This window comes from Pleuronectes platessa, chromosome 8 (assembly GCF_947347685.1).
Source record: "Pleuronectes platessa chromosome 8, fPlePla1.1, whole genome shotgun sequence".
Lineage (NCBI taxonomy): Eukaryota > Metazoa > Chordata > Actinopteri > Pleuronectiformes > Pleuronectidae > Pleuronectes > Pleuronectes platessa.
This window is the reverse complement of record NC_070633.1, coordinates 29,004,870-29,029,938: the sequence shown is the minus strand read 5'-3', so window position 1 is coordinate 29,029,938 and position 25,069 is coordinate 29,004,870. Positions and strand designations below refer to the sequence as shown.

Genomic DNA, 25,069 nt, shown 5'->3' with positions numbered 1-25,069 from the left:
ACTCAGGTCGTTCTCTGGTGTCAGGGTCAAAGGTCGTGGAGGCTCGTTTCTTTTAATCTGTATAAACAGAGAGAATTTAGATTATGAAAAGTCTGAAGGTTCAGGGTGAGAGAACGTGTGGAGTGCAGCTGAAAAAACATTGTGTGTGTGTGTGTGTGTGTGTGTGTGTGTGTGTGTGCGTGTGTGTGTGTGTGTGTGTGTTTGCTCTGCTGTTTACCAAAGCTCATCTGTAAACACACTGATTCAATTCACCGCTGATTGTTCAGTGTTGTTTCTGGAGCTGCTGGAAATTTATGGAGCGTTGAAATCACACGAGCGTCAGCTGCAAATTATGATAACATTCTGTCTCCTTCCTCTTCTTCCTCCTCCTCCTCCTCTTCCTCTTCCTCGTCCTCCTCTTCCTCCTCCTCCTCTTCCTCCTCCTCCTCCTCCTCCTCTTCCTCGTCCTCCTCCTCCTCTTCCTCTTCCTCTTCCTCCTCCTCCTCTTCCTCCTCCTCCTCTTCCTCCTCCTCTTCCTCCTCCTCCTCCTTCTCCTCCTCCTCCTCCTCTTCTTCCTCCTCCTCCTCCTCCTCCTCCTCCTCCTCCTCTTCTTCCTCCTCCTCCTCCTCCTCCTCCTCCTGCTCCTCTTCGTCAGGTGGAGGACGAAGCAGAACCTGGACTACTGTTTCCTGATGATGTACGCTCAGACTAAAGGAACTTACTATGTTCAGGTAAAGCTTCAAATTAAAGTTTCAAAGGTTTTAAACAGGAAGGAAGTCTATGACGTGTACTGCTGCCAGCCACCAGGGGGCGACTGAGACATTTTGGCTTGACTTTTTGTCAAACATCTTTATTTACAGTCTGTCAGAAAATATATAAAGATCATATTTTTATTATTTATATTTACATTTGCAGATTTTCATGCTGCCATAAAACCTTTTATTTAGATTTCATGGTTAAAATGAAGCGTTTCTGTTTCCTCCTCATGTTGATAAGACTCTGAACCTTTAACAAGTTGACAAACACGACCTCAGCCTGTGGATGGAGAGATGAAGAAACGCAGGATGTGGAGTGAAGACAGGAAGCAGGAGAGAGGGACGAGTGGAGTGATGTAACGCTGGAGCTGATGACACTGGGTCGGAATGAACTGACTCGTCCTCAAACCTCCGACCCAGAGCAGTGACGAGGGGAAAATCAATACTGAGATCATTATTGTTTTCATCTGATAATTAAATCAGATAAATGCAAATCTCTCTTTGAAGAGCGAACGAGCTTGAAGGAGCGTGAGCTGAACAAGGAGCTGCTGAACTTCCTCTTCTTCCTCTTGACGTGGATCTGCGTTGTGTTTCTGGATGTTTTCCAGAGGTGGAGGAATCTCCCGTCATCTCCTCTGCTGGCGGCGCGGTGGTTCAGCGGCTGTTCACTGAACATTCTGACAGGAACTCAACTCGCTCTGAACAGCGTCTCTTGCTCTGCGTTGAGGAGGTGGATCCTGCAGGGACACAAGTGGAGCATAGAGATGACAGAACCACAGAGTTGACCTGTTGTATTCAACCTGTTTTAAACGGATTCATAGTTCTTCCTACTGGAGTAAGAGAAGAAGAAGTTTGTGCTCCAGAAAGAGGAACACGACTCTGAAGACCAAAACTTTCTCTCTCTGGTCACATGAGCTGTTTTCAGACAGTTTCTGGAGTTTGTGTTTCTCATGTGAACGTTTACAGGAATAATAACAAGAAAGAGTAAAAACAGGATGATGAAATTAGATGTTTCTCATGGTCTCTCTCTCTCTCTCTCTCTCTCTCTCTCTCTCTCTCTCTCTCTCTCTCTGTCTCTCTCTCTCTCTCTCTCTCTCTCTCAGCTAGAGGACGACATAGTCGCTCGTCCCAACTTCTTCACCACCATGAAGAACTTTGCGTTGCAGCAGCCGTCAGACGAGTGGATGATCCTGGAGTTCTCTCAGCTCGGCTTCATCGGTGAGTCACCAGCTCCATCAGTGTGTTTATGTATTTTCCTCCTCATGGATCATAATTGACCTCAGCAATGTCAGAGCTGGTCTGAATCTGAAGCTTTCAGAGAGACAATGGTTAGCGGTCGCTCAGCCAATCAGAGACGTTCTGTGTTGGATCATGTGATAAGTCGTGAGGAGCAGATTCCCTGAAGCTTCCACCTGCGTCTCATCTGGTTTCTGTCTGTGGGGATGGAGCTGGACCTGCAGACTGTGGTCGTGTTGAGTTAGAACACGAGGCTGATCACCTGTGATCTATAAACAAATGTTCCCTGAGCTCCTGTTGATCTCAGACTCTGGAGACGTTCTCCGAGCTGAAAGGTGTTTTCACTCGGCCAATGAACCGAGCCACGCTTCAGTTTGACTCAGATCACAGACCACCACAGAGGTGCTTTCATTTTCAATACCTCACAGGAAGTGTTGCAAAACATTTGCGACGTGAGGATCTTTTATCTAGTTTCTATGAATTTAAAACTAATTAAATGTTCATTGGATGTTGCAGGTGTTGAATGTGTAATAGAGAATATTATTTGAGTGAGTGAGTCTTTAATAAAAGTTAAAAACCAATGAAAGCTTGTGGGATCAGTTGATTCACTCGGCTCTGACTGAACTTCTGTGTTTCCAGTTGAAATCAGAAGCTGTTTGTGAAACTGAGTCGTCGACTCCGTCTCGGCCTCGAGGCGCCGCTTCCTCCGTGAAAAGCAATTAAACCTTTTAAAAGTGAATTATTGATGAAACTAACAGCAGTGGAGAAAACAATCCATTATGTCATTATGTGTGTTATAATGCCAGCGGAGCCTTCAGGGAGCGACTCACTGATCACAGACTGAACCAGGCTGATTCATTTGATTTCTCAGACTCAACTGAAGCGTTAAACTTTGATTAAAGTCTTTAAATTGGTTTTAAAAGGGCAAAGTCCCAGGATTTAAAACTAAACACTGTATTTACACCGATATAGTGGAGTCTCACTCTCAGTGTCTCCTGATCTAATTGGCCGTCACTCACAGGATCGAACTCTCACATCTCTCACACTCCATCTCGTCCCTGTGGAGACGGCCTGTCTGTCTTAACACGGTTATACGTCCGTCTTCTCTCCTCTGGTTTCACTTCTCGTAAAGACTCGAGTTCCACATGAAGAGTTTGAATCCTAGAAACTGGAATAATCAACGAGAACCTGCGACTCCTCCTGAGGAACGTAGTGAGTCTCACGTTGGATATTCAACAGAGATTCACTCCAGATCACAGTGAATATCCAAATTAGACTCACTTCAGTGCAGCTTGAAATGCACATGAGCCGCTGAGTTTCAGGGACAGAAAAGAATATTGCACAGTTTAAAACCGAACTTGTGTTAAAGTGCAGAGGTCCAGTTAATGTGTGTAGTTGTACTGGGAGCAGAGCTGGTTTTACTTTCTGCTGCAGGAAGGAACGACCTGTGATTCTTCTCCTTCAGGCTCTTTGGGTGTGAGCTGGTTCTTCACCTGTGGAGAAGAAGCTTGACCTTATTCAGCTGAAACATTTTGGCAGCGTGAAGCCGGTCGTTCTCCCGGCAGCAGCAGAGTCCCGGTTCCGATGCTGATTTGTTTTTTCAGTTTTCGTCTCCTCCTCCTCCTCCTCCTCCTCCTCTCCCCCCCCTCCTCCTCCCTCTCCCTGTCTTCCCTCAGGTCCTCGTTTTTGACCTCGTGAGTCCTCTCTGACCCTGCGGTCGTCGGCGAGGAGCTGCTGCTTTAATCAATTCATCAGAGCGAAGCTGAGTCACTGAATTAAATCAGACGGAGGACAGAGCTCCAGGGGCTGCTCTGAATTTCAACAGTTCACATTTAGACAGAGGCTAAGTTTAGTTCAGTCCGGCCTCGTTTACATCTGGGGGGGGGGGGGGTCCGACCCCCGAGAGGCTGAAACGTCCAAACCAATCAGGCTTGTTTTTGTATTCTTCATCTGCAGTCGCTCAGAACAGATTCACAGAAAAAACACTAAGTATTCTACAAATTAAATAAAATATTATAAAACCTCGACTTCTCTCAAACTGTTACTCAAGAAAATGTAATAAAAGTTTCAGAACAAACTTTCTAAACCGTTCTTGCCCCCTCAGGAGAACTTCTTCCAGGACTGTCGTCCTCTCTCCTCGTCCACAGGTTCCTCTGCTGCTCTGGGATTTGAACCAGCAGCCTCTCACTAATTAACGTGCTTCTTTTGAAGTGCTTTGAGCACTTTAACGACTCTGTGGTTGAGTCTTCATGTGAATCTCAGTGAGGTCGAAGAGTTCGAGGCAGAAGCTGAACTGAACTCTCGTTCTGTGACAGGAAAGATGTTCAAGTCGTTGGACCTGTCGCTCATCGTCGAGTTCATGCTCATGTTCTACAAGGACAAGCCCATCGACTGGCTGCTGGACCACATCATGTGGGTCAAAGTGTGCAACCCAGAGAAGGACGCGGTGAGGGACCTCCATGCAACACCATATATATACTGTACTTTGGATTTATATACCATCCGATACGTTTTATGTTTTTATACCATCTTGATTATATACGTTTTTTATAGATATAGTTTTTTATAATCCATCCATCTATGTTTTATTGGTTGTATGTCTGTGTTATTAATCCCATCACAAAACTGAGATTAGCTCAGCTGCTCCCCCTGTTGGTGGATGTGATGAGCTGCTTTAAAGTAACAGGGACCCAGTGACTCAGACGTGTGCTTTGACTCAAAGATGGAATCATATTTGTCTTTAATAATCAAACGTGTGTCTCTTCAGAAACACTGCGACCGACAGAAGGCGAACCTGAGGATCCGCTTCAAGCCGTCGCTCTTCCAACACGTCGGCACACACTCGTCTCTGGCCGGGAAGATACAGAAGCTCAAGGTGCGTGTGCTCCATGTTCTCCTCACGTTGTGGGGACCTACATTTATTCACACATTACAGGGACGTGAAGTCTTATGGGGACCAAGAGCATGTCCATCGTTTAAATAATCACATTTTACGATGAAGACATTTCTTGTAAGTGATATCTGAACAGTTGTGTAGTTGGTGTTTGTGGAGCAGCAGGTTGTCGGTCCGACTTGTTCAAACAGGAACATGTGGGAACATCCAGGCGAGGGGCGGAGCCTGTAGAGCAGCAGGGGCGGAGCCTGTAGAGCAGCAGGGGCGGAGCCTGTAGAGCAGATCAGTGTTTTTTACAGCTCATCCACACCGGGGTCGGCCCTCATCACCAGAAGATCTGGAACCTCCTCGTGTTTCCAAGTGGACGTCTTCGTCAGCTGATGTTGGTTTAGAAAATGTTTTACTCCCGTATTTTAGTATCGGCCCCTGAACTCACCATTAGGCTGTAGTTTGCACCACTGTTCGATATCAACCAGTTTGCAGTCGATGACGTTTCTCATAATATATCTAACATCGGTTCTTGTGGACGTCAGTCAGAGTAACTCTCTGTCTCTCCAGACACATGAGTGACTGGGTGGGAGGCGTTCAGTGGCAGCAGAGTCAGTGGGAGAGTTCAGTGGGTTTGAAGCAGGACGAGGTTCAGCTGAGGTCAGTGAAGAGATGAAGATGAAGCCTCTGCAGCTCCGCCTCCTGCCTGCAGCTCCGCCTCCTGCCTGCAGCTCCGCCTCCTGCCTCAGAGCGATGGCGCGTCCAGTCCAATCATCAGATTTTGATCCTTCATCCTGGACCAGCAGCTCCTCCATGTGCAGATTGAAGGGTTATAACCCTCATGACACGTAGATGGATAACACAACGATTACCCTCCAGGCTAAATGTTCACTGCAGTTTAGTGAAAGTTATAAACATTTTTTTTAATGTAAGTTAAACTGAACCAGAGAGGAAGTGGATTTCTTCTTCTGTGGAGTCGAGAGATTTGTGCTAATGTGAGAGAAACGTGAAAAAAACCGTGTGAAATATATAATAACACGTCTCTGATCAGCATAATAAGTCCTTTTACTTTTATGCTTCAAATACAAATGAAACAATATCCATGAAATCTTCAGACAGATTCTGCTCGTAAATGTTTTGATGTTACCTTGAAGAAAAGATAAGTGAAGAAGAGGAGGAGACGACGTATGGAGGTCAAGCTGCTACAGAGTCTCGACCAATCGGGAGTCATCTCTAACTTGAACAGTGTTTTCTGTTGACACAGAATCAAACACAAATCTTTCTGCCTCCACTTCTTTGAATCAGAACCAGGTTTGAAAGACTTGCACCTGTTTTTTCCAGGATAAGGACTTTGGGAAACAGACCCTGCACAAGGGTCACGCCAACCCGCTGGCCGAGGTGACCACCAGCCTGAAGACCTACCAGCACTTCACCCTGGAGAAGGCCTACCTGGGGGAGGACTTCTTCTGGGCCTTCACACCTGTCGCGGCCGATTTCATACGGATACGATTCTTCACACCTGTTCGCATAGAGAGGTTCGTACCATGAAGGGAGCCGGGGGGGGGGGGGCTGACTGTACAGACCAGGGCTGAACAGTAGGGGGCTTACTCCGTCCAGTCCAACGGGTCGCAAGGTCAAATCAGAAGTCACATGATCAGACGGTTTGACCGGTGATGATGCTGCTCTGAATATTCTAATGTCCCCGTGACGTTCATTCGTCTTTCTCCTCCAGGTTTTTCTTTCGAAGCGGAAACATCGAGCATCCAGGAGACAAACTGTTCAACGTGTCAGTGGAGGTTCTGCCCTTCGACGTGAGTTTACTGATCCAGAGTCAGTCACCAGTCCCAGCTGCTCTGTACATGCTCAAGGTTCACGGGGGGGGGGGGGGGGGGGGGGGGGGAGTCTTTCTGTACCACAGTACTACACCTGAGATTTAGGTTCAGACTGAACTCAAAGGCTGAAGGTGTGAAAGAAACCTGAGATTATTCAAACTTGATAATTCACAAAAGAGCTGATTGTGTGTGTGTGTGTGTGTGTGTGTGTGTGTGTGTGTGTGTGTGTGTGTGTGTGTCTGTCTGTGTCTGTGTGTCTGTGTGTGTGTGTGTGTGTGTGTGTCTGTGTGTCTGTGTGTGTGTCTGTGTGTGTGTGTGTGTTTTCCAGAATATTCAGGCAGACAAAGAGGCCTTGACGGACGGGAGGGAGAAAACACCAAAGTATCACCGGACAGAAGACGGATTTATCAGAATAGGTGAGACACACCTTCAGTGGTGTTAATGATTTTAATCAGATTAAACTGTCATCACTGTATTATATATATACTGAAATTAATCATTTGGTAGAAAGTATAATTCTTGTTTTTCTACTGGAGTAATTTAATCATTTGAAAGAAACAGTCGATGTTGATGAACAGATTTTACTTTGTTACTTCGAAGTGTGCTTTATACAGTATAACACACACACATACACATGAACACACACACAAACAAACACACACACAAGCATATACACACTTGTCAGGATGAGAAAGAGGATCCATACACGTAGAAGACGCCGTATTTAACTTTCAACAGAGGCATTGTGAATCAACCTGATCCAGTCTGTCATCCCCGTGTCTGACTTCCTCTCGTTTCCTTTCTCTTCTTCCTGAACTCTCTGTTGCTCCTTGTTTCTCTGAAACCAAACAAACTGAAACTTCCTTTCATGCTGATCTGGATCCTTGTGAAGAGACGAGAGCAGAGCAGGTTCCGGCAGGACGCCGACTCTGACCCGACTTCATAAATTACCAGCAGCTCTTTTATCCTCTCATCAATTTTTCAGATGAGTCTGTAGATCGATGCAGTTTCTGTCCTTCACTTAATTTCTGCTCGCTGCCTTCAGACGTCCTGCACCTGCAGAGAACCCCCCCCCCCCCCACACACACACACACACAATAAAATGCCAGTTAAGACACAATCGACCGAGGGACTAGAAGGACGTCAGAGGACAGAAAGAACGTTAGTGATGCAAAGTCTGGGTTTTCTTTCTCCTCCACATCCGTCACTGTGCTGGAAACATTCAAATATTACTTTATCCCCTAAAAGTCTTTAATTCAACATCAAATATAACAAACCTCCCAATCTCCTTATGTACGTTACTACACAACATCATCTTCTGTCTCTGTAGTGATTCATATCTGTGTGATCTCGTCTCTGAGAAAAAGCTCAATCGGTCGTATATGTTGCTGGATATTGAATCAGAACCATAATACCCACATAACACCAGATAATACCCTCGGTTCAACTTTAACACACACAGACACACACGCACACACTGCTCGTTGTTGGGATTACGCACACACTCGTACCTGAAAGCATCACAGACACAACAATAATCCCTCTGAAGCATTATTGTCGCACCAGACGCCGACATTGACTGAACACCACAGCACGTCTGAGACAAACACAACAGTAACACAAAAGCATCACACAACCACAGGGGTCAGTTAATGGAGTCTGGATAAATGTAATGGAAGCTTTAACAACCCTGTAAAAACATCTAAATCCCAAATTACTCAAAATCAATAAATGAATAAGAAAAATCAATGTGAGAGGCTGAAGGTTTGTTCCACTGTGAAAATTCAATATTCAAAAATAACATAAATAATAAGTCTTATTACAGTTCAATCAAATTAATTATAATAAACATACCTGTAGCCAGCCACCAGGGGGCGATCAAGTCTGTGAAAACTACACATTTAACGAATGTTAATGAATATTCAAATCTTGAGTTTCGTCCTTTAGCTTCATCTTCAATCGTCTCTGGTTAAATCGCTGATGTTGTTTTTACAGAAAGAAGAAAAGACGGTGACTTCCAGCTCGTAACTTGAGCTTCCATCAGCTTCATCAATCTATTGATCTTCATGTGTTCCAGGAACGTTCCAGAATGGGATTGCAGAGGGGGAGGTGGACCCCACGTTCGGGCCCCTGGAGGCCATGCGTCTCTCGGTGCTGACGGACTCTCCGGTCTGGGTGATCCTCAGCGAGGTCAGAACATGTTCAGATCCAACACAAGGTTTCAGGTGTCAGAGAAGTTCTGAGCGTCCCTGTAGGTGTCGTCAGGTCAGAAGTTCTGAAGTTCTCAGGTCTGTGGAGCTCCAGCTCAGATGAGCTCAGGTTCTTCAGACACCAGTGAGGTTGTAAAGGTTTGAGGAGACGTGGAAGAAGTTCCAGGGTTTCTACAAGTGTCCAGAGAACTAACATGATGCTTGTGACCATCACTGACTGTATATAAAGATGATCAGCTCTTCTTCTCTTCTTCAGATCTTTATAAAGAAAGCAGAGTGAAGCCCCCCCCCCCCCCCAACCCCCCCTCTGTGATACCTCAGAACCTCCATGTTCAGATGACCTGATGGAGCCTCGTCAGATGACGTCCTGCATCTCCACCACGGGGCCACAGCGCCGCCGTCTGGCCACAACTCATCATCGCAGGGCTGAACAGACCAGAGACTGAAACCAAGAAAACACAGACAGGCTGACGATGATGAAGATGAGGAAGATGAAGATGATGAAGATGATGATGAAGATGATGATGGTGGTGATTAGGATGATGATGATGATGATGATGATGATGATGATTAGGATGATGATGGTGGTGATGATGATGATGATTAGGATGGTGATGGTGATGATGATGATTAGGATTATGAAGATGAAGATGATGGTGATGATTAGGATGATGAAGATGACGGTGATGATGATAAGGATGATGATGAAGATGGTGGTGATGAAGATGATCCTCTCAGATGAAGCTGTAATTAATCCTGATGTATTTATGTGTACATACATACAAGGTAAATGTTAAACACTGGTTGTCATGGAGAAAATGAATGATGATGATACTGCTGCTGCTTCCAATGTCAAAGCCCCCCCCCCCCCCCCAGTAAACACGTATGTGCAGATATGCATAGACCTGTAGACGCTCTCATGTGAACAACCTCTCCGTGTGTTGATGTGCGTCTCTAGTTGCTCGGGTCTCGTTTTCCCTCCATCGTGAGCGATTTGCCTTAAAGACGAAGAGCAGGTGTTCGATTAACAGAAGCAGCCCGGACTGGAGCGGCTGATTACCCAGAATCCTCGGCCCCTCAAACCATGTGACTTCAAACTACTGACGACGACAGACGACGATTCGCTTTGATACAAAATCTCTTTTTATTTGAACTCAGTCCATGTCACTGACGACTGCTCTGTACCTTTCTACTCTACTCTATTCTATACTCTACTCTGAAGTTCTCTGCTCTCCACTGTACTGTTCTCTCTGCTGTACTCTACTCTACTTACTCTCTTCTATACTCTACTCTGAAGTTCTCTGCTCTCTACTGTACTGTTCTCTCTGCTGTACTCTACTCTACTTACTCTCTTCTATACTCTACTCTGAAGTTCTCTACTCTCTACTGTACTGTTCTCTCTGCTGTACTCTACTCTACTTACTCTCTTCTATACTCTACTCTGAAGTTCTCTGCTCTCTACTGTACTGTTCTCTCTGCTGTACTCTACTCTACTTACTCTCTTCTATACTCTACTCTGAAGTTCTCTACTCTCTACTGTACTGTTCTCTCTGCTGTACTCTACTCTACTCTCTTCTATACTCTACTCTGAAGTTCTCTGCTCTCTACTGTACTGTTCTCTCTGCTGTACTCTACTCTACTTACTCTCTTCTATACTCTACTCTGAAGTTCTCTACTCTCTACTGTACTGTTCTCTCTGCTGTACTCTACTCTACTCTCTTCTATACTCTACTCTGAAGTTCTCTGCTCTCTACTGTACTGTTCTCTCTGCTGTACTCTACTCTACTTACTCTCTGCTCTCCTCTGAAGTTCTCTACTCGACTGTACTCTACTCTGCTCTACTCCTTTTAAATATTTAACTATAAATTGCTGTACTCTACTGTACTTCACAGTACTCCGATGTACGTTAATGGATTCTACAGTACTCTGGTGTACTTCATTGTGCTTAACTGTATTATGCAGTACTCTGTAGTACTCTTCAGTACTCTGGTGTACTCTCCTGTACTGTAGTTTTGCAGTCTGTTGCAGAAACACTGATTCACATCTTTTCCTCCTGTTTCAGTCTCATTGACGTGTTAGAGGTTAATAATAATGATTTCTACATGTTTCTCACCGAAGTTATTCGCAGGAACAAAATGGTTCATTTGAGGAAGTGATTTATTTTTTTATTCCTTGAAAACTTTGTTCAGACTCAGATTCAGCTTCTTGTCCAAGGCGCTCTTCATTCCTCCACTCGGGGCTCAGATGGAAAACAGGCCGAGCAGAACTATGAAGTGAACTGAGTTTCTCCGAGCGTCAGGAAAACCTCTTTTCTTTGTAGGATGCACTGGAATGCATTGCTATAATCTTGTGTTTGTCTTTTGTATCCTTTAGATAAACTCTATTTAAATGATCTCAAACTTCTGTCTGATCTGTGAATTGTTAATAAAGACAGAAATTGAAATGATAGTTTGTTGTGTCTGCTCGCTCGGGTGGAAACAGGTGGGTCAGGTGGGAGGTCAGAGACTGATGAAGACGCTGTGAAGGATGAAGTTATCTTCACCTTAGACAGATAACACTGAGGTGACAGGAAGTGAAAACAGTGAAAGCTTATCTAGACTTCACCACAAAATGGATGAAGTAATCACATAGTGAGGAAACAATTAAAACCAGGATTTTACAATACTCCTTACAGCCAGGAAAAGGCTTTTAAATGAAGTGTAAGAGAGAATATTTGTATTTGGTGGAGCTGTTAACAAACAGCGACTTGAAATGAGTCTTATTACACGTTTATTCTTGTAATAATTCATTTTATTTCATTTTGTTTTGTTTGTCAAATCTAACATTGAAGGTACAGTGGAGTGAAAAGTAAAATATGATAATCTGCAATTTAATGAGGTGAATAACAGAAAATGAAATACTCTAATGTAATACACACATTTGTATTTATTTGGTTAAATGTACTTCAACCTGTAAAAGTGAATGTACATTCACATGAGTGTGCTGATCAACCTTTCAGACAGCCAATCACTTCTGATTCCTTTTCATCCGCCTCACTACAGCCAATCAGCGCTCACTACCCCCCTCGACGCATCGACCAATCATCGCTGTCCACGAGGTTGAGTTGGACGGGGGCGGGCTCTGTCCGCTTGGGTTGAGATTTGTCTCTGACCAATCAGCTGCTGACAGTTGACAGGAAACGTCAGTTGCTGACCAATCAGCGGCAGGGGACGGCGCTCTCTTCCTTCCACGTGATCGTGCTGGTTAGTTCGCAGGCGGTCAGACCAAGAGCCGGAGGTGAGTGAAACAAGCCGAATAATGTGTCGCTTTCCCGGGGACGAGGCGGCGGGCAGCGGCCTCTGGGACCGTGGCTTCGTTCCGTCTCTCTTTACTCTGACGATTCTCATCATATCCGTGTTTAGTGTTAAACGTTCAGCTCCGTGTGCGAGAGGCTAGCTGGAGCTAACTGAGGCTAATTAAGCTCAGGTGAAGGCAGCTAGCCTGCTAGCTTCCCCCGGCCTCTAATCCCACTTAATGAATTAAATGGTTGAACATGAGACTCGTGTTTTACTGTCGGACAGAAGCCTCTGACTCCTGAGGACGAGCCGCAGCTCTCTGCTCTCTGCTCCGTCACTTTCTGTCGTTTCGCAATAGCATCGCAGCTAAGCTAGGCGAAGCTAAGCTAGCTGTGTGCAGCGGCTGGGGGGTTGCTGTCAAGAGATTAACGAGCTCCCCCGTGTGAAGACGGAGCTGTTTCATCACCTCCTCATGATGGAGGCTCGGGGAACATGCTAACTCCACCAGTGGGCCGGCTGCTCACCACTGGTTTCCACACGAGCCTCCGATATTAAACTGGCCACATTCTGCAGCTGTGGCTCGGAGAGGCAGATGGTTAACATGAACAGCTTCAGCCTCTTCTGGAACCTCATGATTTATATTAAGTGAAAGTCAGTGATCTGTGAGCAGGTCTGCAGCTTTTTATATAATAAATGTCCTTTAGTGATGAATGTCCTCCAGAGTCCTGGGTTTCTGTCTGATTCATATTTTACGACACAAATAATTAAGATCTTCTAAAGAAGAGAATTAGTCAGTGATTATTAGAATTGTAGTTTGAGATGGAACCTTTTGCTCGAATCAGTAAATAAAATCCACACAGGATCTGTTGGTATGTTTCTGTCTATAAAATGTGTTGAAGTATTATAAAATATACATCTTCAAAACAAAAAATCTAACTCGAATATATGAAACAGAAACTGCAGGTCTATGATGATTCAATCATTTAATAGTTTGTGGTTTAATATTTTGTTAATTGTAAGATAGTATTTCCTTTGGGTAGAGAAATGCATTCTAAAATTCACATTAATTTGTTAAACCTTAATTTGTCATTAAGATGCATTAATTATCCCAGTTTAGCCTGTAAATCATAAATCAACCTATATAATAATACTCTGCTTGTGTTAAACATCATTGTTCAATGAAGTGTTGAAACAGTTTCCTAATAGAGGATATTTTTCAGATTTAGTAGTAGTAATTTAGTTCTTATTGTTTAATAGAATCTTAAATTAATCTCATACCAACAAGAGGCTTTTTCTCATAAAACCAAGTTTAAACTGATGCAGTAGTTGGTGGTGGTGAAGAGACATTTTTCGGTTCTGGACTTATTAAATGTTGAGGATGTGACACCAGTTACTCATTAATCTACATCTGTGACATATACAATGTTCTTTCAATTAATAGCTGATATGTTCGGTGTCTGTTATAAGTTTTCAGACTCCAGATGGAATCATGTTGCTTCACTCCATCATTCAGTCACTTTGACATCCTGATCAAGGTCAGAAACCAGGATTCATTCAGTTTGTAGCTTTACAGCGTCTCAGTGATGAATCCAGTTCTCTAAAGAAATAAGGAATCAGAAAATGTGGATGAGCTGCAAATCTTTACATTAGAAAAGATGAGAGCAAGTGAAGTCAATTCATCTTTTCAGTTCTCATCAGTGTTTTTCTGTTGGTTTTCCTGGGACACTTTTAGAATCTGCTTCTTTCTTATTGTGCACTGACTTAAATTTCTTGGCCCGAACCCTCAGCGTGAGCATCAGGCGTTTGTTTGGAAAGGAGAGGCCTCTAATTACCTGGAGATCATTCCATCTTTCAGATTGAACACCAGTTTTCCTTTGGTGTGAAACTGGATGTGACATCAACTTTCTCTTGGTTGGTCAATTTGTCAGAGACATTAAAGACCTTCTTTATTTGAAGAGAGGAACCAGCTCAGAATGATAAAGGTTGTTGTTGCTTATCAGATATAATTCTCACATAGTTCACTCTTTCAAATAGATAAATTAAGATCCAGTTCGATGCTCATCTGTGGTCACATGACTGAATGTTGAAATCTGGCCTCAGCAAAATGAATTTATTCAATTCATTTATCATTTAAATATTCTGGATGAGACCCAGTGAAAAAACTCGGCTGGAGAAGAGTTCATATTTATTTTTATCAGCCTCTTTTTTTAATATTCTCAAGATCAACATTCAAAAAATATAAAGTGTTTGCTTCACATATCGATATATGAAGAAAAACACTAAGACGTCTCACTCTGATTGATTTATCAGATCATTCAAAACTGTGGTTGTGCAGAGTGAAGCTTCTTCTACCTGATAAGTTCTGACAGCGACAACCGACTAGTTAAATCCTGACCTGTTGTTTATGATGAACCAGCCGCTTGTTTGCTTTTTACCAGACGACAGTCATTTCACGGTGAAGAGATAAAGGAGCAGTTAGTGAATCTGTGTTTATATTTCTCTCTTCACACAGCAAGACGTGACCTCACTGTTTGTTTCAGTTTAAATAGTAACCTGCTCGCTGATCAGTTAACTGAAGCCGGCTGATAAAGGCTGATTCCACAGTTTGAGTGAAGCTGCTCAGTCACAGACAAACAGCTTTTTTAATTAAAAAATATATTTTTAATTTTAAATTCAACAAACTTTCTTTGTCAGTGAAGTCGAAACAAGAGGACGATTGAAATTTCACCTGTTCTATTATTTCTTTGATCTTTTAGGATGTTTTCTGATGTGAAAGTCTTAAGCTTTGTTTGTTCCTTTGATCTGTTTGAACTGGGTTCACTAATTTAGGTCATCATCACCTACGTGGGCGGAGTCTACCTATGCTTGACTCTGATTGGTTTGTAAACTGCGTTAACGTCATGATGGTATTACTATAGCAGCATCAGCACCTTCAGGCGCAGTACTACAGTACTCCAGAAGTACTGCAGTACTCCACACTAGTTCAAAGGCACCAAGTGAACGTCCTTGTGATTCAAACATTAAATCGACATCGATCGATGTTTAGCGTGTTAATAGATTTTAAAATGAAGTAAAGTTTCTTGCCAATTAAAAACTGTAGTATGTTTACATATATGAACATTATGAAGTGAATATGGACTTTGGCAAAACAAGAAATTTGACGGTATTTACTTGGATGTTTTTCATAGAGGTAAAATGAAGTTGATGAGTTTAACCCATGTGGGGTGACGCAGCCGGGCCGTTCTTCAGGAGGCTCTGTGTTCTCCTCGGGCTCGGCTGGTCTCTTATCAGACGGTGAATCAGATGCAGCAGATGGTCTGAAGGCAGATTAACACACTCCAGCTCCTCCAGCCTCGGACTGAGTGACACTAAATTCTCCTGGTTTCACTCAGTAAGAAAGACCAGATTCCCTTTGAAAGCTCCCCAGGGTTTTAAAAAGTAATTTAGATTAAATTGATTCAGTTAATTAAATTTACTTGTGCTTCAAAGCAAAAAATAAGATGTATAATAATTAGTAATTTCAAATAAAAATGATTAAAATCTACAGAAATTCTCATTTAAGAAGAACAGCCATAAAGCCGAGGCCTCGACACAAGAGCATCAGATGTGGATTCATCAACCACTGGAAAGAGCTCAAACTGTTTCCTCCCGTTTCTATTGATAAATTACAATGGTCTGTTTAACAATATACTGAGCCTTTTTTATTTGTTCATTTATTCAAAACTATAGACTGATGATTGTCCAAGTATTAGTTTTCTCTGATTGATTAATGGATTGTATCAGCTGTTTTAGTCTTGTCCCCACGTGGCTCTGCAGATTATTCCTTTAAAGCCATGTGGTCGCCGGGTTTGATGCTAAACTAACAGCTACACACTCATCAATAACCTGCACTGCTGTTAGCCTGGCATGCTAATCCTGCAGCGGGGTAATCTGATTAGCCTCAGTCTGCTGTGAGGCGTCAGGTCCTCTGTTTGAACCAATCGGGAGAGAGGAATCATTTTCATCAGCTACACACACATTCAGAGCGGTGAATTTAAAACCAGACCTGTCGTAGTGAAATGAGTCTGATCAGAGGCTAAATGTCTACATGTTGAAAATAAGTTAATTCTAGAGCTGCACAATCAGTTTCTAGTTTAGATGGTGGAGTTATGATAATATGGAGCAGCTACTGATGGATATGCCAGTTATTTCCTTAGTCACTTAAATAATGGTTTTATATTAAAGAATAAAAAAGACAAACCGACGCATTAACCTCTCTTTAATGTTTCAACAAAACTGACCATTTTTTATTTAATATAAAACCATCGTTTCTGAAGATTTTTATTCCTCTGTGATAAATGATTAAATTAAACCGTGTCAGACACATTTCTACGGGAGAAAAGACTTTAAAAAGAACATGTGGCTGTTATTGTGCTGCTGAATGCTGAATACGCCTAATCATTGGTACTGTTAAACTCTGTTCTTAATTTACCTGTTTACCCCCCCCCCCCCCCCCCCCCCCGTGTGTAATAAGTAACCTGCAGTATCCAGGGACTCCTGTGTTTAAGTGCAGAGTGTCCATGTGGGTTGTGGGGTGCTGCAGTAATCCTCGGGGGGGTAATCCCATTAAGCTGTTTGTCCTGTGGGTGCTGCTTGGTCTCCATGGTGGTGGACGGCTGCCAGGGACACGTGCGCGTGTCAATCAATCGTTGTCAGAAAAAAACTGCAGAGATAAAAAAAATTCATTCATTAACTTCTGTGAACAAAACCCAGATTTACTGCCATCTTGTGGTGATGTCATCTGTGGAGTAGTGATCGTAGGGTGAGGCCGTCCGCACTCGACCAATCAGGAGTCAGTCTCAGCTGTCAATCATGATGTCTGTTTTTAAATACTTGGTTTGGATGAAAAGCAGTTAAAGTTCACCCTCTCCTCCTCCTCCTCCTCCTCCTCTCTGCAGACCATGGATCACAGATTTGGGTTATTAGTTCTTCTGGCAGCCGGCCTCCTCTGCCTCAGCTTGGCCCCCGTGTCTCAGGCTGAGCACCAGGTCGAGGACGGTCTGGATGATGACGTGGACGTGGAGGACGAGCTGGATCTGGGTTTGGCCGGAGCTGACGAGGAGGAGCTAGAGGGGGACGTTCAGGATGAGGCTCCACCTGCTCCTACAACTCCTCCCATACCCAAGGTAAGACGACACGATTGGACGGTTGAGACGTAGTGTCTGCAGATTCGATGATGAATGATATTTCAGAATATTAAACATTTCCCTGTCTTACCTGTTGTAAAAACCAGTATCGTAGTATTATTCCATGTAAATCAAAGTGTTTGACTTTCTTTAAAGTGATCTGTGAATCTAACGGAGTCTCTGCAGAGAGGAAACCTTTTCACTGAGGAGGTTACAGATATTTTCTCAGCCTGTCACTGATTAACCAGCTGAAACAGGAAGTGGCTTTGATAGTGGAGCAGTAAACTGACCTGCTGATCCACTGACCTGCATTCACGCTGGAAACCCCCCCCCCCCACACACACACGCACACAAACAAACACAAACAAACACAAGACTCCAGTGAAATCCTGACTTAGTTGTAATTTTAATAACATTTCTAGAAATGCTATTAAGCTGGAAGTTGGTACAAAGAGAAACATTTAACTGAGCAAAGAATATGAGGTTAAATACCTGAAAATAAGAGCAGATGTCACAACTTCTGTGAACATGAGAAAACGTGAAACCAGAAATGACACAGTTCTCTCACCTCTTTGTGTTTAGGTGACCTACAAAGCTCCTGAGCCGATGGGGGAACATTTCTTCGCGGAGTCTTTTGACCGAGGGACACTTGACGGGTGAGCACATTGATGATTAGTTTAATCAGCTGTTGAGTTAACTCCGTCTGAGACGTCCAGTTGTGTTGGTCACTGAAGTCTGTGTGTGTGTGTGTCTGTTTCAGCTGGGTTGTGTCCATAGCCAAGAAGGAAGACACTGATGAAGAGATCGCAAAATATGATGGTACAGTACAAACACGTTGTATTTGAACACCTTTTCCAACATGATAAAATAGAAAATGTTTATTTTCTCCGTCTTCTGTTTTTATTTGAATTAAGTCTGTCATTTTTTCATTCTTTCATTCAGCGTGAAAGCAATGCATGATGGTACATATGTCTCGGTTAGCGACCATCTGTTGTACACTAGATTTCCAGATGCATTGTGGGATCTTGAGTCCACAACATTCAGTGTGTAGTGAGGGGGCGTATCTAACACATGATGAGCTTGATTGAGGAGATGGTGAATGATGTGGATGTGTTAACAGGTAAATGGGCGGTGGAGGAGATGAAGGATAGTAAACTGCCCGGGGACCAAGGGCTTGTCCTGAAGTCCAGAGCCAAGCATCACGCCATCTCAGCCCAGCTGCTGCGACCTTTCACCTTCGACACCCAGCCCCTCATCGTCCAGTAAGAACACAACATGCTCTGTGTTGATCCGTTGTGTGTTTCCTCCGGGTCGTGTTTCTGACTCCGTTTCTCTTTGTTCAGGTACGAGGTGAACTTCCAGGCAGGGATTGATTGTGGTGGCGCTTACATCAAACTGCTGACTCAGACTCCTGACCTCGACCTGGTCAGTCACACACACATACAAACACGCACACACAAACATACAACATGGTTTCACTGCTCGTCTTCTCTGCAACTTTCAACCGTTAAACCTTTTAATGAAGCTGATTCGTTGTGTTTGTGTGTCTCCAGGACCAGTTTGTGGATAAAACTCCGTACACCATCATGTTTGGACCTGACAAATGTGGAGAAGATTACAAACTTCACTTCATCTTCAGACACAAAAACCCCAAAACTGGAGAGTACGAAGAGAAACACGCTAAGAAACCAGATTCTGACCTGAGGACGTACTATACCGACAAGAAGACCCACCTGTACACACTGGGTATGTTTCACACACACACACACACACACACACTCTCTGACCGTCCAGGTGTGTGACTGCTCCCTGTGCCCCCCCCTCAGTGTTGAACCCTGACAACACCTTCGAGGTGCTGGTCGATCAGACGGTTGTGAACAGCGGCAGCCTGCTGACAGATGTGACCCCCCCCGTGAACCCTCTCGCCGAAATCGAGGACCCGGAAGACCACAAACCCGAGGACTGGGACGAGAGGCCCAAGATCCAGGACCCAGACGCAGTCAAGCCCGAGGACTGGTCAGTACATGACCTGGGTCACCCTGGAGACACGTGCACCACTTATTTGAATTCATGGGTTCACCAGCAAATGTTCTTAAGTTGTTTATTCTTTCAAATGTTTTGTCCAATTAACTGTTCAGATAATCACTTGACCATTTAAAATGAAGACCAACAGCTGTGATTAAACGGATCACTTCTCTTATTGGTTGGTACCATGACTTCATCCTGTGTTTGTGATGCGTGCAGGGACGAGGACGCTCCCGCTCAGGTCCCAGATGAAGACGCAGTGAAACCAGACGGCTGGTTGGACGACGAGCCGGAGTACATCGGAGATCCTGAAGCCGTGAAACCTGAAGACTGGTACGTTGATGCACTCGTATGGTGGCGATCATCCACGGTGAAGTCAGCCGGTGTTGTTCTCCATGTTCAGCCTGGTAACAGTCTGTGTATCTCCTGTCCGTCAGGGATGTGGACATGGACGGTGAATGGGAGGCTCCTCAGATCCCTAACGCCGCCTGCGAGTCCGCCCCCGGCTGTGGCGCCTGGAGCCGTCCGGTGATCGATAACCCCGCCTACAAGGGCAAGTGGAAGCCCCCAATGATCGACAACCCCAACTACCAGGTCAGCTTGTTAGCCCCTCCCACATTGGACGCAGTTTGAACTGAGAATCCACATTACAGACTCTTTGGTCACCGGCCAGAGTCTGTGTTTGTTGTTGATCTGAACCTGACCTCTGACCCTCGATGTTCTCAGGGCGTCTGGAAGCCAAGGAAGATCGCCAACCCTGACTTCTTTGAGGACCTGCACCCGTTCAGGATGAGTCCCTTCAACGCTGTTGGCCTCGAGCTCTGGTCCATGACCTCCGACATCTTCTTCGACAACTTCTTCATATCCAACGACCGCAGCACGGCCGAGCGCTGGGCCACCGATGGCTGGGGGCTGAAGAAGGCAGCAGAGGGCGCTGCTGATGTAGGTTCAAGCTGAAGGGGGTTCAGATTCAACAGGATCATCTTTATAAGATCTGTTACAGAGCAGAGAGTAGATCTGACTGAATTCAAATCACGACGTTTACAAACACATTATTAAAAAATACAATATCATTGTATAATAAGAAATAAAACTTAATTTTACAAAATATTAAAAGAATTACAATTTTCTTATGACGAAGTGATAGAAATTTGTTTTGAACCTCAGTGCTGATGAAATCCTCCTGAGAGGAAGCGTCTCTGAGCAACACTCACACATCCTTAACGTTCACAGATGAAACAGACTGGTGCTGCGTTCAGGGACACTGCTCCTCACCGCCATTACTACAACTCAATCAAAGCTGGAGCAGTTCACCTATTTTAAATTTCATAATATCTACAATATTCAACAGTAGGAAAGAAGGTTTCAGAACCTGTTTTCAATCCTGTGAACACACTCGCATGTCGTAGTTGTTCGGATAAAAGACTGAGTTCTGTGGATTTGTTCTCTTATCGCTGTGATAATGTTTTTGTGTGTTTGACTCATTGTGTTGTTTGTGTTTGCAGCCTGGTCTGGCAACGCAGATGATGAACGCTGCAGAGGAGCGTCCCTGGCTCTGGGTCGTCTACGTCCTCACGGTGGCTTTACCGATCGTCCTCATCGTTATCTTCTGCTGCACCGGCAAGGTAACTAACACACACACACACACAAACACACACACTACTAAGGCTGGTTTACCATGCTGCGGGCTCTGAAGTGACTAAGTCCAAAACAAAAAACAATTTTGGTTAAAATGAGTTTATCACAAGTTCAGGAAATGGAAAAACGATGAATGAACATTTATTTAAAATTCACAGAAGGTAGTTCTTGAACATTGTGATGAGAAAAATTTGACATTTCAGAAAATGCAATGAACATTTGTGACATTTCTCAGTGCTTCTTAATCATTTATCATAAAAATCAGTTTCTCTGTCTTTGAGTTGAATGTGTGACGTTTAAACGTTGTGACCTGTGGATTTGCGTTTGTAAAGTCAAAGTGAACTGATTTCTTGCTTCTTCTGCAGAAGAAGAGTGCGGCGACGCCAGCAGAATACAAGAAGACGGACGAACCTCAGCCTGATGTGAAGGAGGAGGAAGAGGAGGAGCAGGAAGAGAAGGCTGAAGAGGCAGAGGAGAGCAGTCCAGGTTGGTGTGACTGAGGTTTCAGAAATCTTGACCTGTTTCCGTTCTGTGGAACTGACTGATTCTGCTTCTTTCAGCTGCAGAGGGCAAGAGCGACAAAGAGGATAGTCCGGGAGAGGAAGAGGACGCTAAGAATGATGAAGATGAGGACCCCTCAGTAGATGAGGTGAGGAGACGAGCAGCCGCACGTGAGTTAGAACTGAGCTGACGACCTGACCTTCCATTGAAGGGCCTGGTTTAGACGTCTTCACAGCTTCAGATCTGATGATTATTGAACTGAACCAAACATGTTTTATGATCTTTATAATCAGACTTCTGCGGCAGCCCTACATAAAAACTTATTATAGTTTTGTTTCATATCAATTTCAGTTCATATAAAACCCAGTTTTGAAGGCAGAGTTGATGTGAGATTTAGTTTGAGTCGGTTCAGTTGTTCTTTGAGAAATGAAGTGAGCGTCTTTGTTTCCTCTGTAGAAGTTGGAGGACGATGTTCTGCGGAGATCTCCGAGGACCAAGAAGGTCAGAAAAGACTGAAGTCTCTGAATCCAAAGCCCTGACCTCGACTCCTCCCCCTACTCCCCTTATACACCCCTCCCCCATCCCCCCCATCCTCCTCTGCTCCGAGGTGATGAAGCCTGAACGGATCCCGAGGAAGCAGTGAAGCCGACAGGAAACTAATCAAGAAACTGACGCCTGATGATGATTCCAGTATGAGCAGGACTGAGTTAGTTTGATTAAAGGAGAATAACTAAGATTAACTAAAACTTCCTGCATCATTCCTTAACAACCCCTGAGCAGACTCGAACCCACGACGCCAACGTCTCCTCTTCCCATCTGCCGAGTCGCCGCCGCCTGCCGCCACCCACGAGCTGGCAAAAGCCCCGCCCCCCGAACAGCCTGTTAAAACCCTGTTGACAGTTTGCTGATCAGTCTCCTTAGTTAACGTAGGTAACTGACTCGAATTAAACCGTCTGACCTCAGGTCTGACGTCAGCCTGGTCTCAACCGTCGTCCTGTTGGGTCTAATATCGAAGCTGTTAGCGGTTAGGATTAACTAACCCACTGCAAATCCACCAGTCAGAATATAACGACAGGAAGTCTGAACCCATACACCTGATCAATAATCTATACAGTTAACAGAGCAGTCTGCTGACAGGCAGATAACTAGCCAATCATCCATCAGGGTGCTAAACAGGCTAACAGGTTATCCAACAACCAGAAGTCTCTGCATGTTAACCTTTCAGCTAATTAGCCACAGAACTTATCTTTTAACTCTCTAACCACTGTCCAGCAGCTTCTTAGCAACACACAGATGTTATCAGCTAGCGTCCTGACTTTTAACCAACCAGCAGACAGGATGTCAACACATGATCCGGGCAGTAGCTTGAATGCTCTAGCTAATTAGCTCATGAGCTAGTCCGTAGCGATGGAAACCTCATCCCTCTACTCAGCTGATCCCAGCAGTTTGCTAACGAGTCCACAGATAACGTTAATAACTAACTTCTTCTTCCAAGACTCTGGAAATTAGCCTGTTAGCATCCCACCCATTACTTTTCAATCCGCTGCAGCAGTCGCATGCTAATGGCTCCTGAAATGAAATGAGTACACTCCAGCTGACATGAACTATTTCTTCTTCTCGTGTTATTGTCACAGACGTTCGTGGATGTTTTGTCCTCAGTGTTTTTAACGTGTGTTTTTGTCCTGATGGCAGCAGAGAAGGTCAGAGGTCAAGCGCTTGTGTTGTGATTAGAACAAACTGTCAGTTCCAGGCCACAGGTGTCAGGTCACCTGGAGTCAAGGTCACAGACAGATCGAGTCAGACCGGTTCTCGCCCTAAACGGTTGAGTCAGCTTGTCCATGGGTTCTACCCCTTATGACCCGACACTCCATCTTTAAAAACAATTCATTTAGATCTCAGTCCAAAGAGTGACGGCAGACGTTTCACTGCTCGCGTTGAAAACCTTTTGGCTGCTTGGTGTCGATGTGTTATGAGGAAAAACTGAATCTGTTTCACATCAGCATCATCGTGAAACAGAGCAACAGATTTCACAGTGAAACTCCTGTTTGGCATCAAACCTTTCAGCTGCTGTGTCTTTAAACCTTTTCTCATCCTCACTGAGTCCCAGTCATGTTTGTTTGGACTGACACTGATGTCGGCAGATGGACAAACTCCCAGTCCCTCTTTCATCAACCCCTTGTGAAAAGAAAAGGCACTAACGGAAAAGACTCAGGCGCTTATTCCCTCACCCGTCCACCTGCTGCACGACCTCTGGATTCTAGCCCCATGTTGAAGAGACGGCACTTGAGCGAAAAGTTCGTTCTTAACCACAAAAATAGGAGAAGAAATATCTGAACCAAAACTCCTGTCGGTCACATGGTCTGTTTGAAAAAGCTTCTAGTTGCAGCTGAAAAATCCTGAATCTGAAACTCGTTTCCAGTTTGTTCGTCAAACGTTTTATCTTCAGCGTCGTTTCTCACAAACACACAAAGCTGTCAAGCCACTCTGCTTCATTTAACTCTGAAAAACTGCTGACTGCAATATTTTAGTGTTTTATAAAAAGTGTTATGTGTCAAAAACTGATTGTGTTGACCTCTTGACCTTGCCTCTAGCGCCACCATCAGGACAAATCTATTATCAAAGCATAAAAAACACTAATTATTCCATGAACGTTGTGTGTGAAGCTGCAGCAGGAGCTCAGACTCCTGGACTGTGATCGTGTGTCTTTGTTAAACTGAAGTTTTGTGATGAAGGAAAAAGCAGAGCAGCAAATGAGATCACACGAGGTTTCCTCCGTGTGACTGAGCCGGAGCGACACGGCGTCGATCAACAGACTTATAAATATTTAAATATGAATTCAGTCAGTGTGGAAAAGAAAACTACGTCTGTTTGTGTAGTCTCATGACTGTGGATGTGTCCGTCTCGACCAAACGTCACGTCAGGTCTTCCTTCTGTTTATCTATTGAAACATTTGACTCAGTTAAAGACGAGTTAGGAATCACTTTCAAAGTCTGAGGTGTGTGTGTTCCTGGTTGTTGCTTGATTCCTGTTTGGGGCCTTGAGATGACCCGGAGGTCCCTGGTGCAGGTGACCTTCATCTGTCCCTCCTCCCCGGGTCAACACGCTGCAGTGGTTACCTTTTCGCTGTGAGCTGTTGCTTTCACTCATTCTTCTCCCTGTGCTGTGAACGGTTTTAGGATGAATCTGACGCAGCGTTACATTCCCATCATCAACGTATGTTTCAGCCACTATTCATCGTCTGCCACCCTCCTCTTCCTCTTCCTGTTGTGTCCGACTCTTTGTTTTCTCTGGTCGTGTCCAGCTGAGGCTGCCTATAGCTAACAGACTGTATAGACTGAACACTGTATCTGCTGGTGAGACTTAACGTGACTCTGTAACTATTAACTTTTTATTGTTTTGTTGACTTTGTTTTTAAACTATTTGTTGGGCCCAGCGTGTTTCTGCTGAGCACACTGTGCAGCCGCAGCACAGACGGTCCAGCCTGGGGTAGAAGTGCTGTGAGGACGGAGCCTCGTGTGGACGTGAAGTCAACATTTGTTTTGATGAATAAAAAGGCCAAAATGGAAACTGAA

The 25,069-nt window shown here is 44.3% G+C and overlaps 2 protein-coding genes across 2 annotated transcripts in view; both read left to right on the top strand.

The window, feature by feature from the left end:
• The window catches only part of mgat4b (alpha-1,3-mannosyl-glycoprotein 4-beta-N-acetylglucosaminyltransferase B), a gene marked incomplete at its 5' end in the record, with an annotated part of 17,053 nt that extends 5,714 nt beyond the window's left edge, over window positions 1-11,339 (top strand). The window contains 9 exon segments of the mRNA XM_053428706.1: window positions 635-710; window positions 1,838-1,952; window positions 4,286-4,416; window positions 4,738-4,845; window positions 6,193-6,386; window positions 6,584-6,662; window positions 7,012-7,099; window positions 8,761-8,873; window positions 9,150-11,339. Of these exon segments, the coding sequence (XP_053284681.1) occupies window positions 635-710; window positions 1,838-1,952; window positions 4,286-4,416; window positions 4,738-4,845; window positions 6,193-6,386; window positions 6,584-6,662; window positions 7,012-7,099; window positions 8,761-8,873; window positions 9,150-9,173 (928 nt within the window).
• Window positions 11,340-12,060: 721 nt separating this feature from the next.
• canx (calnexin) lies at window positions 12,061-25,069 on the top strand. Its single transcript, XM_053428705.1, has 15 exons — window positions 12,061-12,169; window positions 17,106-17,333; window positions 17,916-17,989; window positions 18,094-18,152; window positions 18,454-18,595; window positions 18,677-18,758; window positions 18,887-19,079; window positions 19,160-19,349; window positions 19,578-19,691; window positions 19,796-19,952; window positions 20,085-20,300; window positions 20,864-20,983; window positions 21,362-21,482; window positions 21,557-21,645; window positions 21,954-25,069. The coding sequence occupies exons 2-15, from the start codon at window positions 17,109-17,111 to the stop codon at window positions 22,011-22,013; spliced, it is 1,842 nt and encodes a 613-aa protein (XP_053284680.1). The 5' UTR covers window positions 12,061-12,169; window positions 17,106-17,108; the 3' UTR covers window positions 22,014-25,069.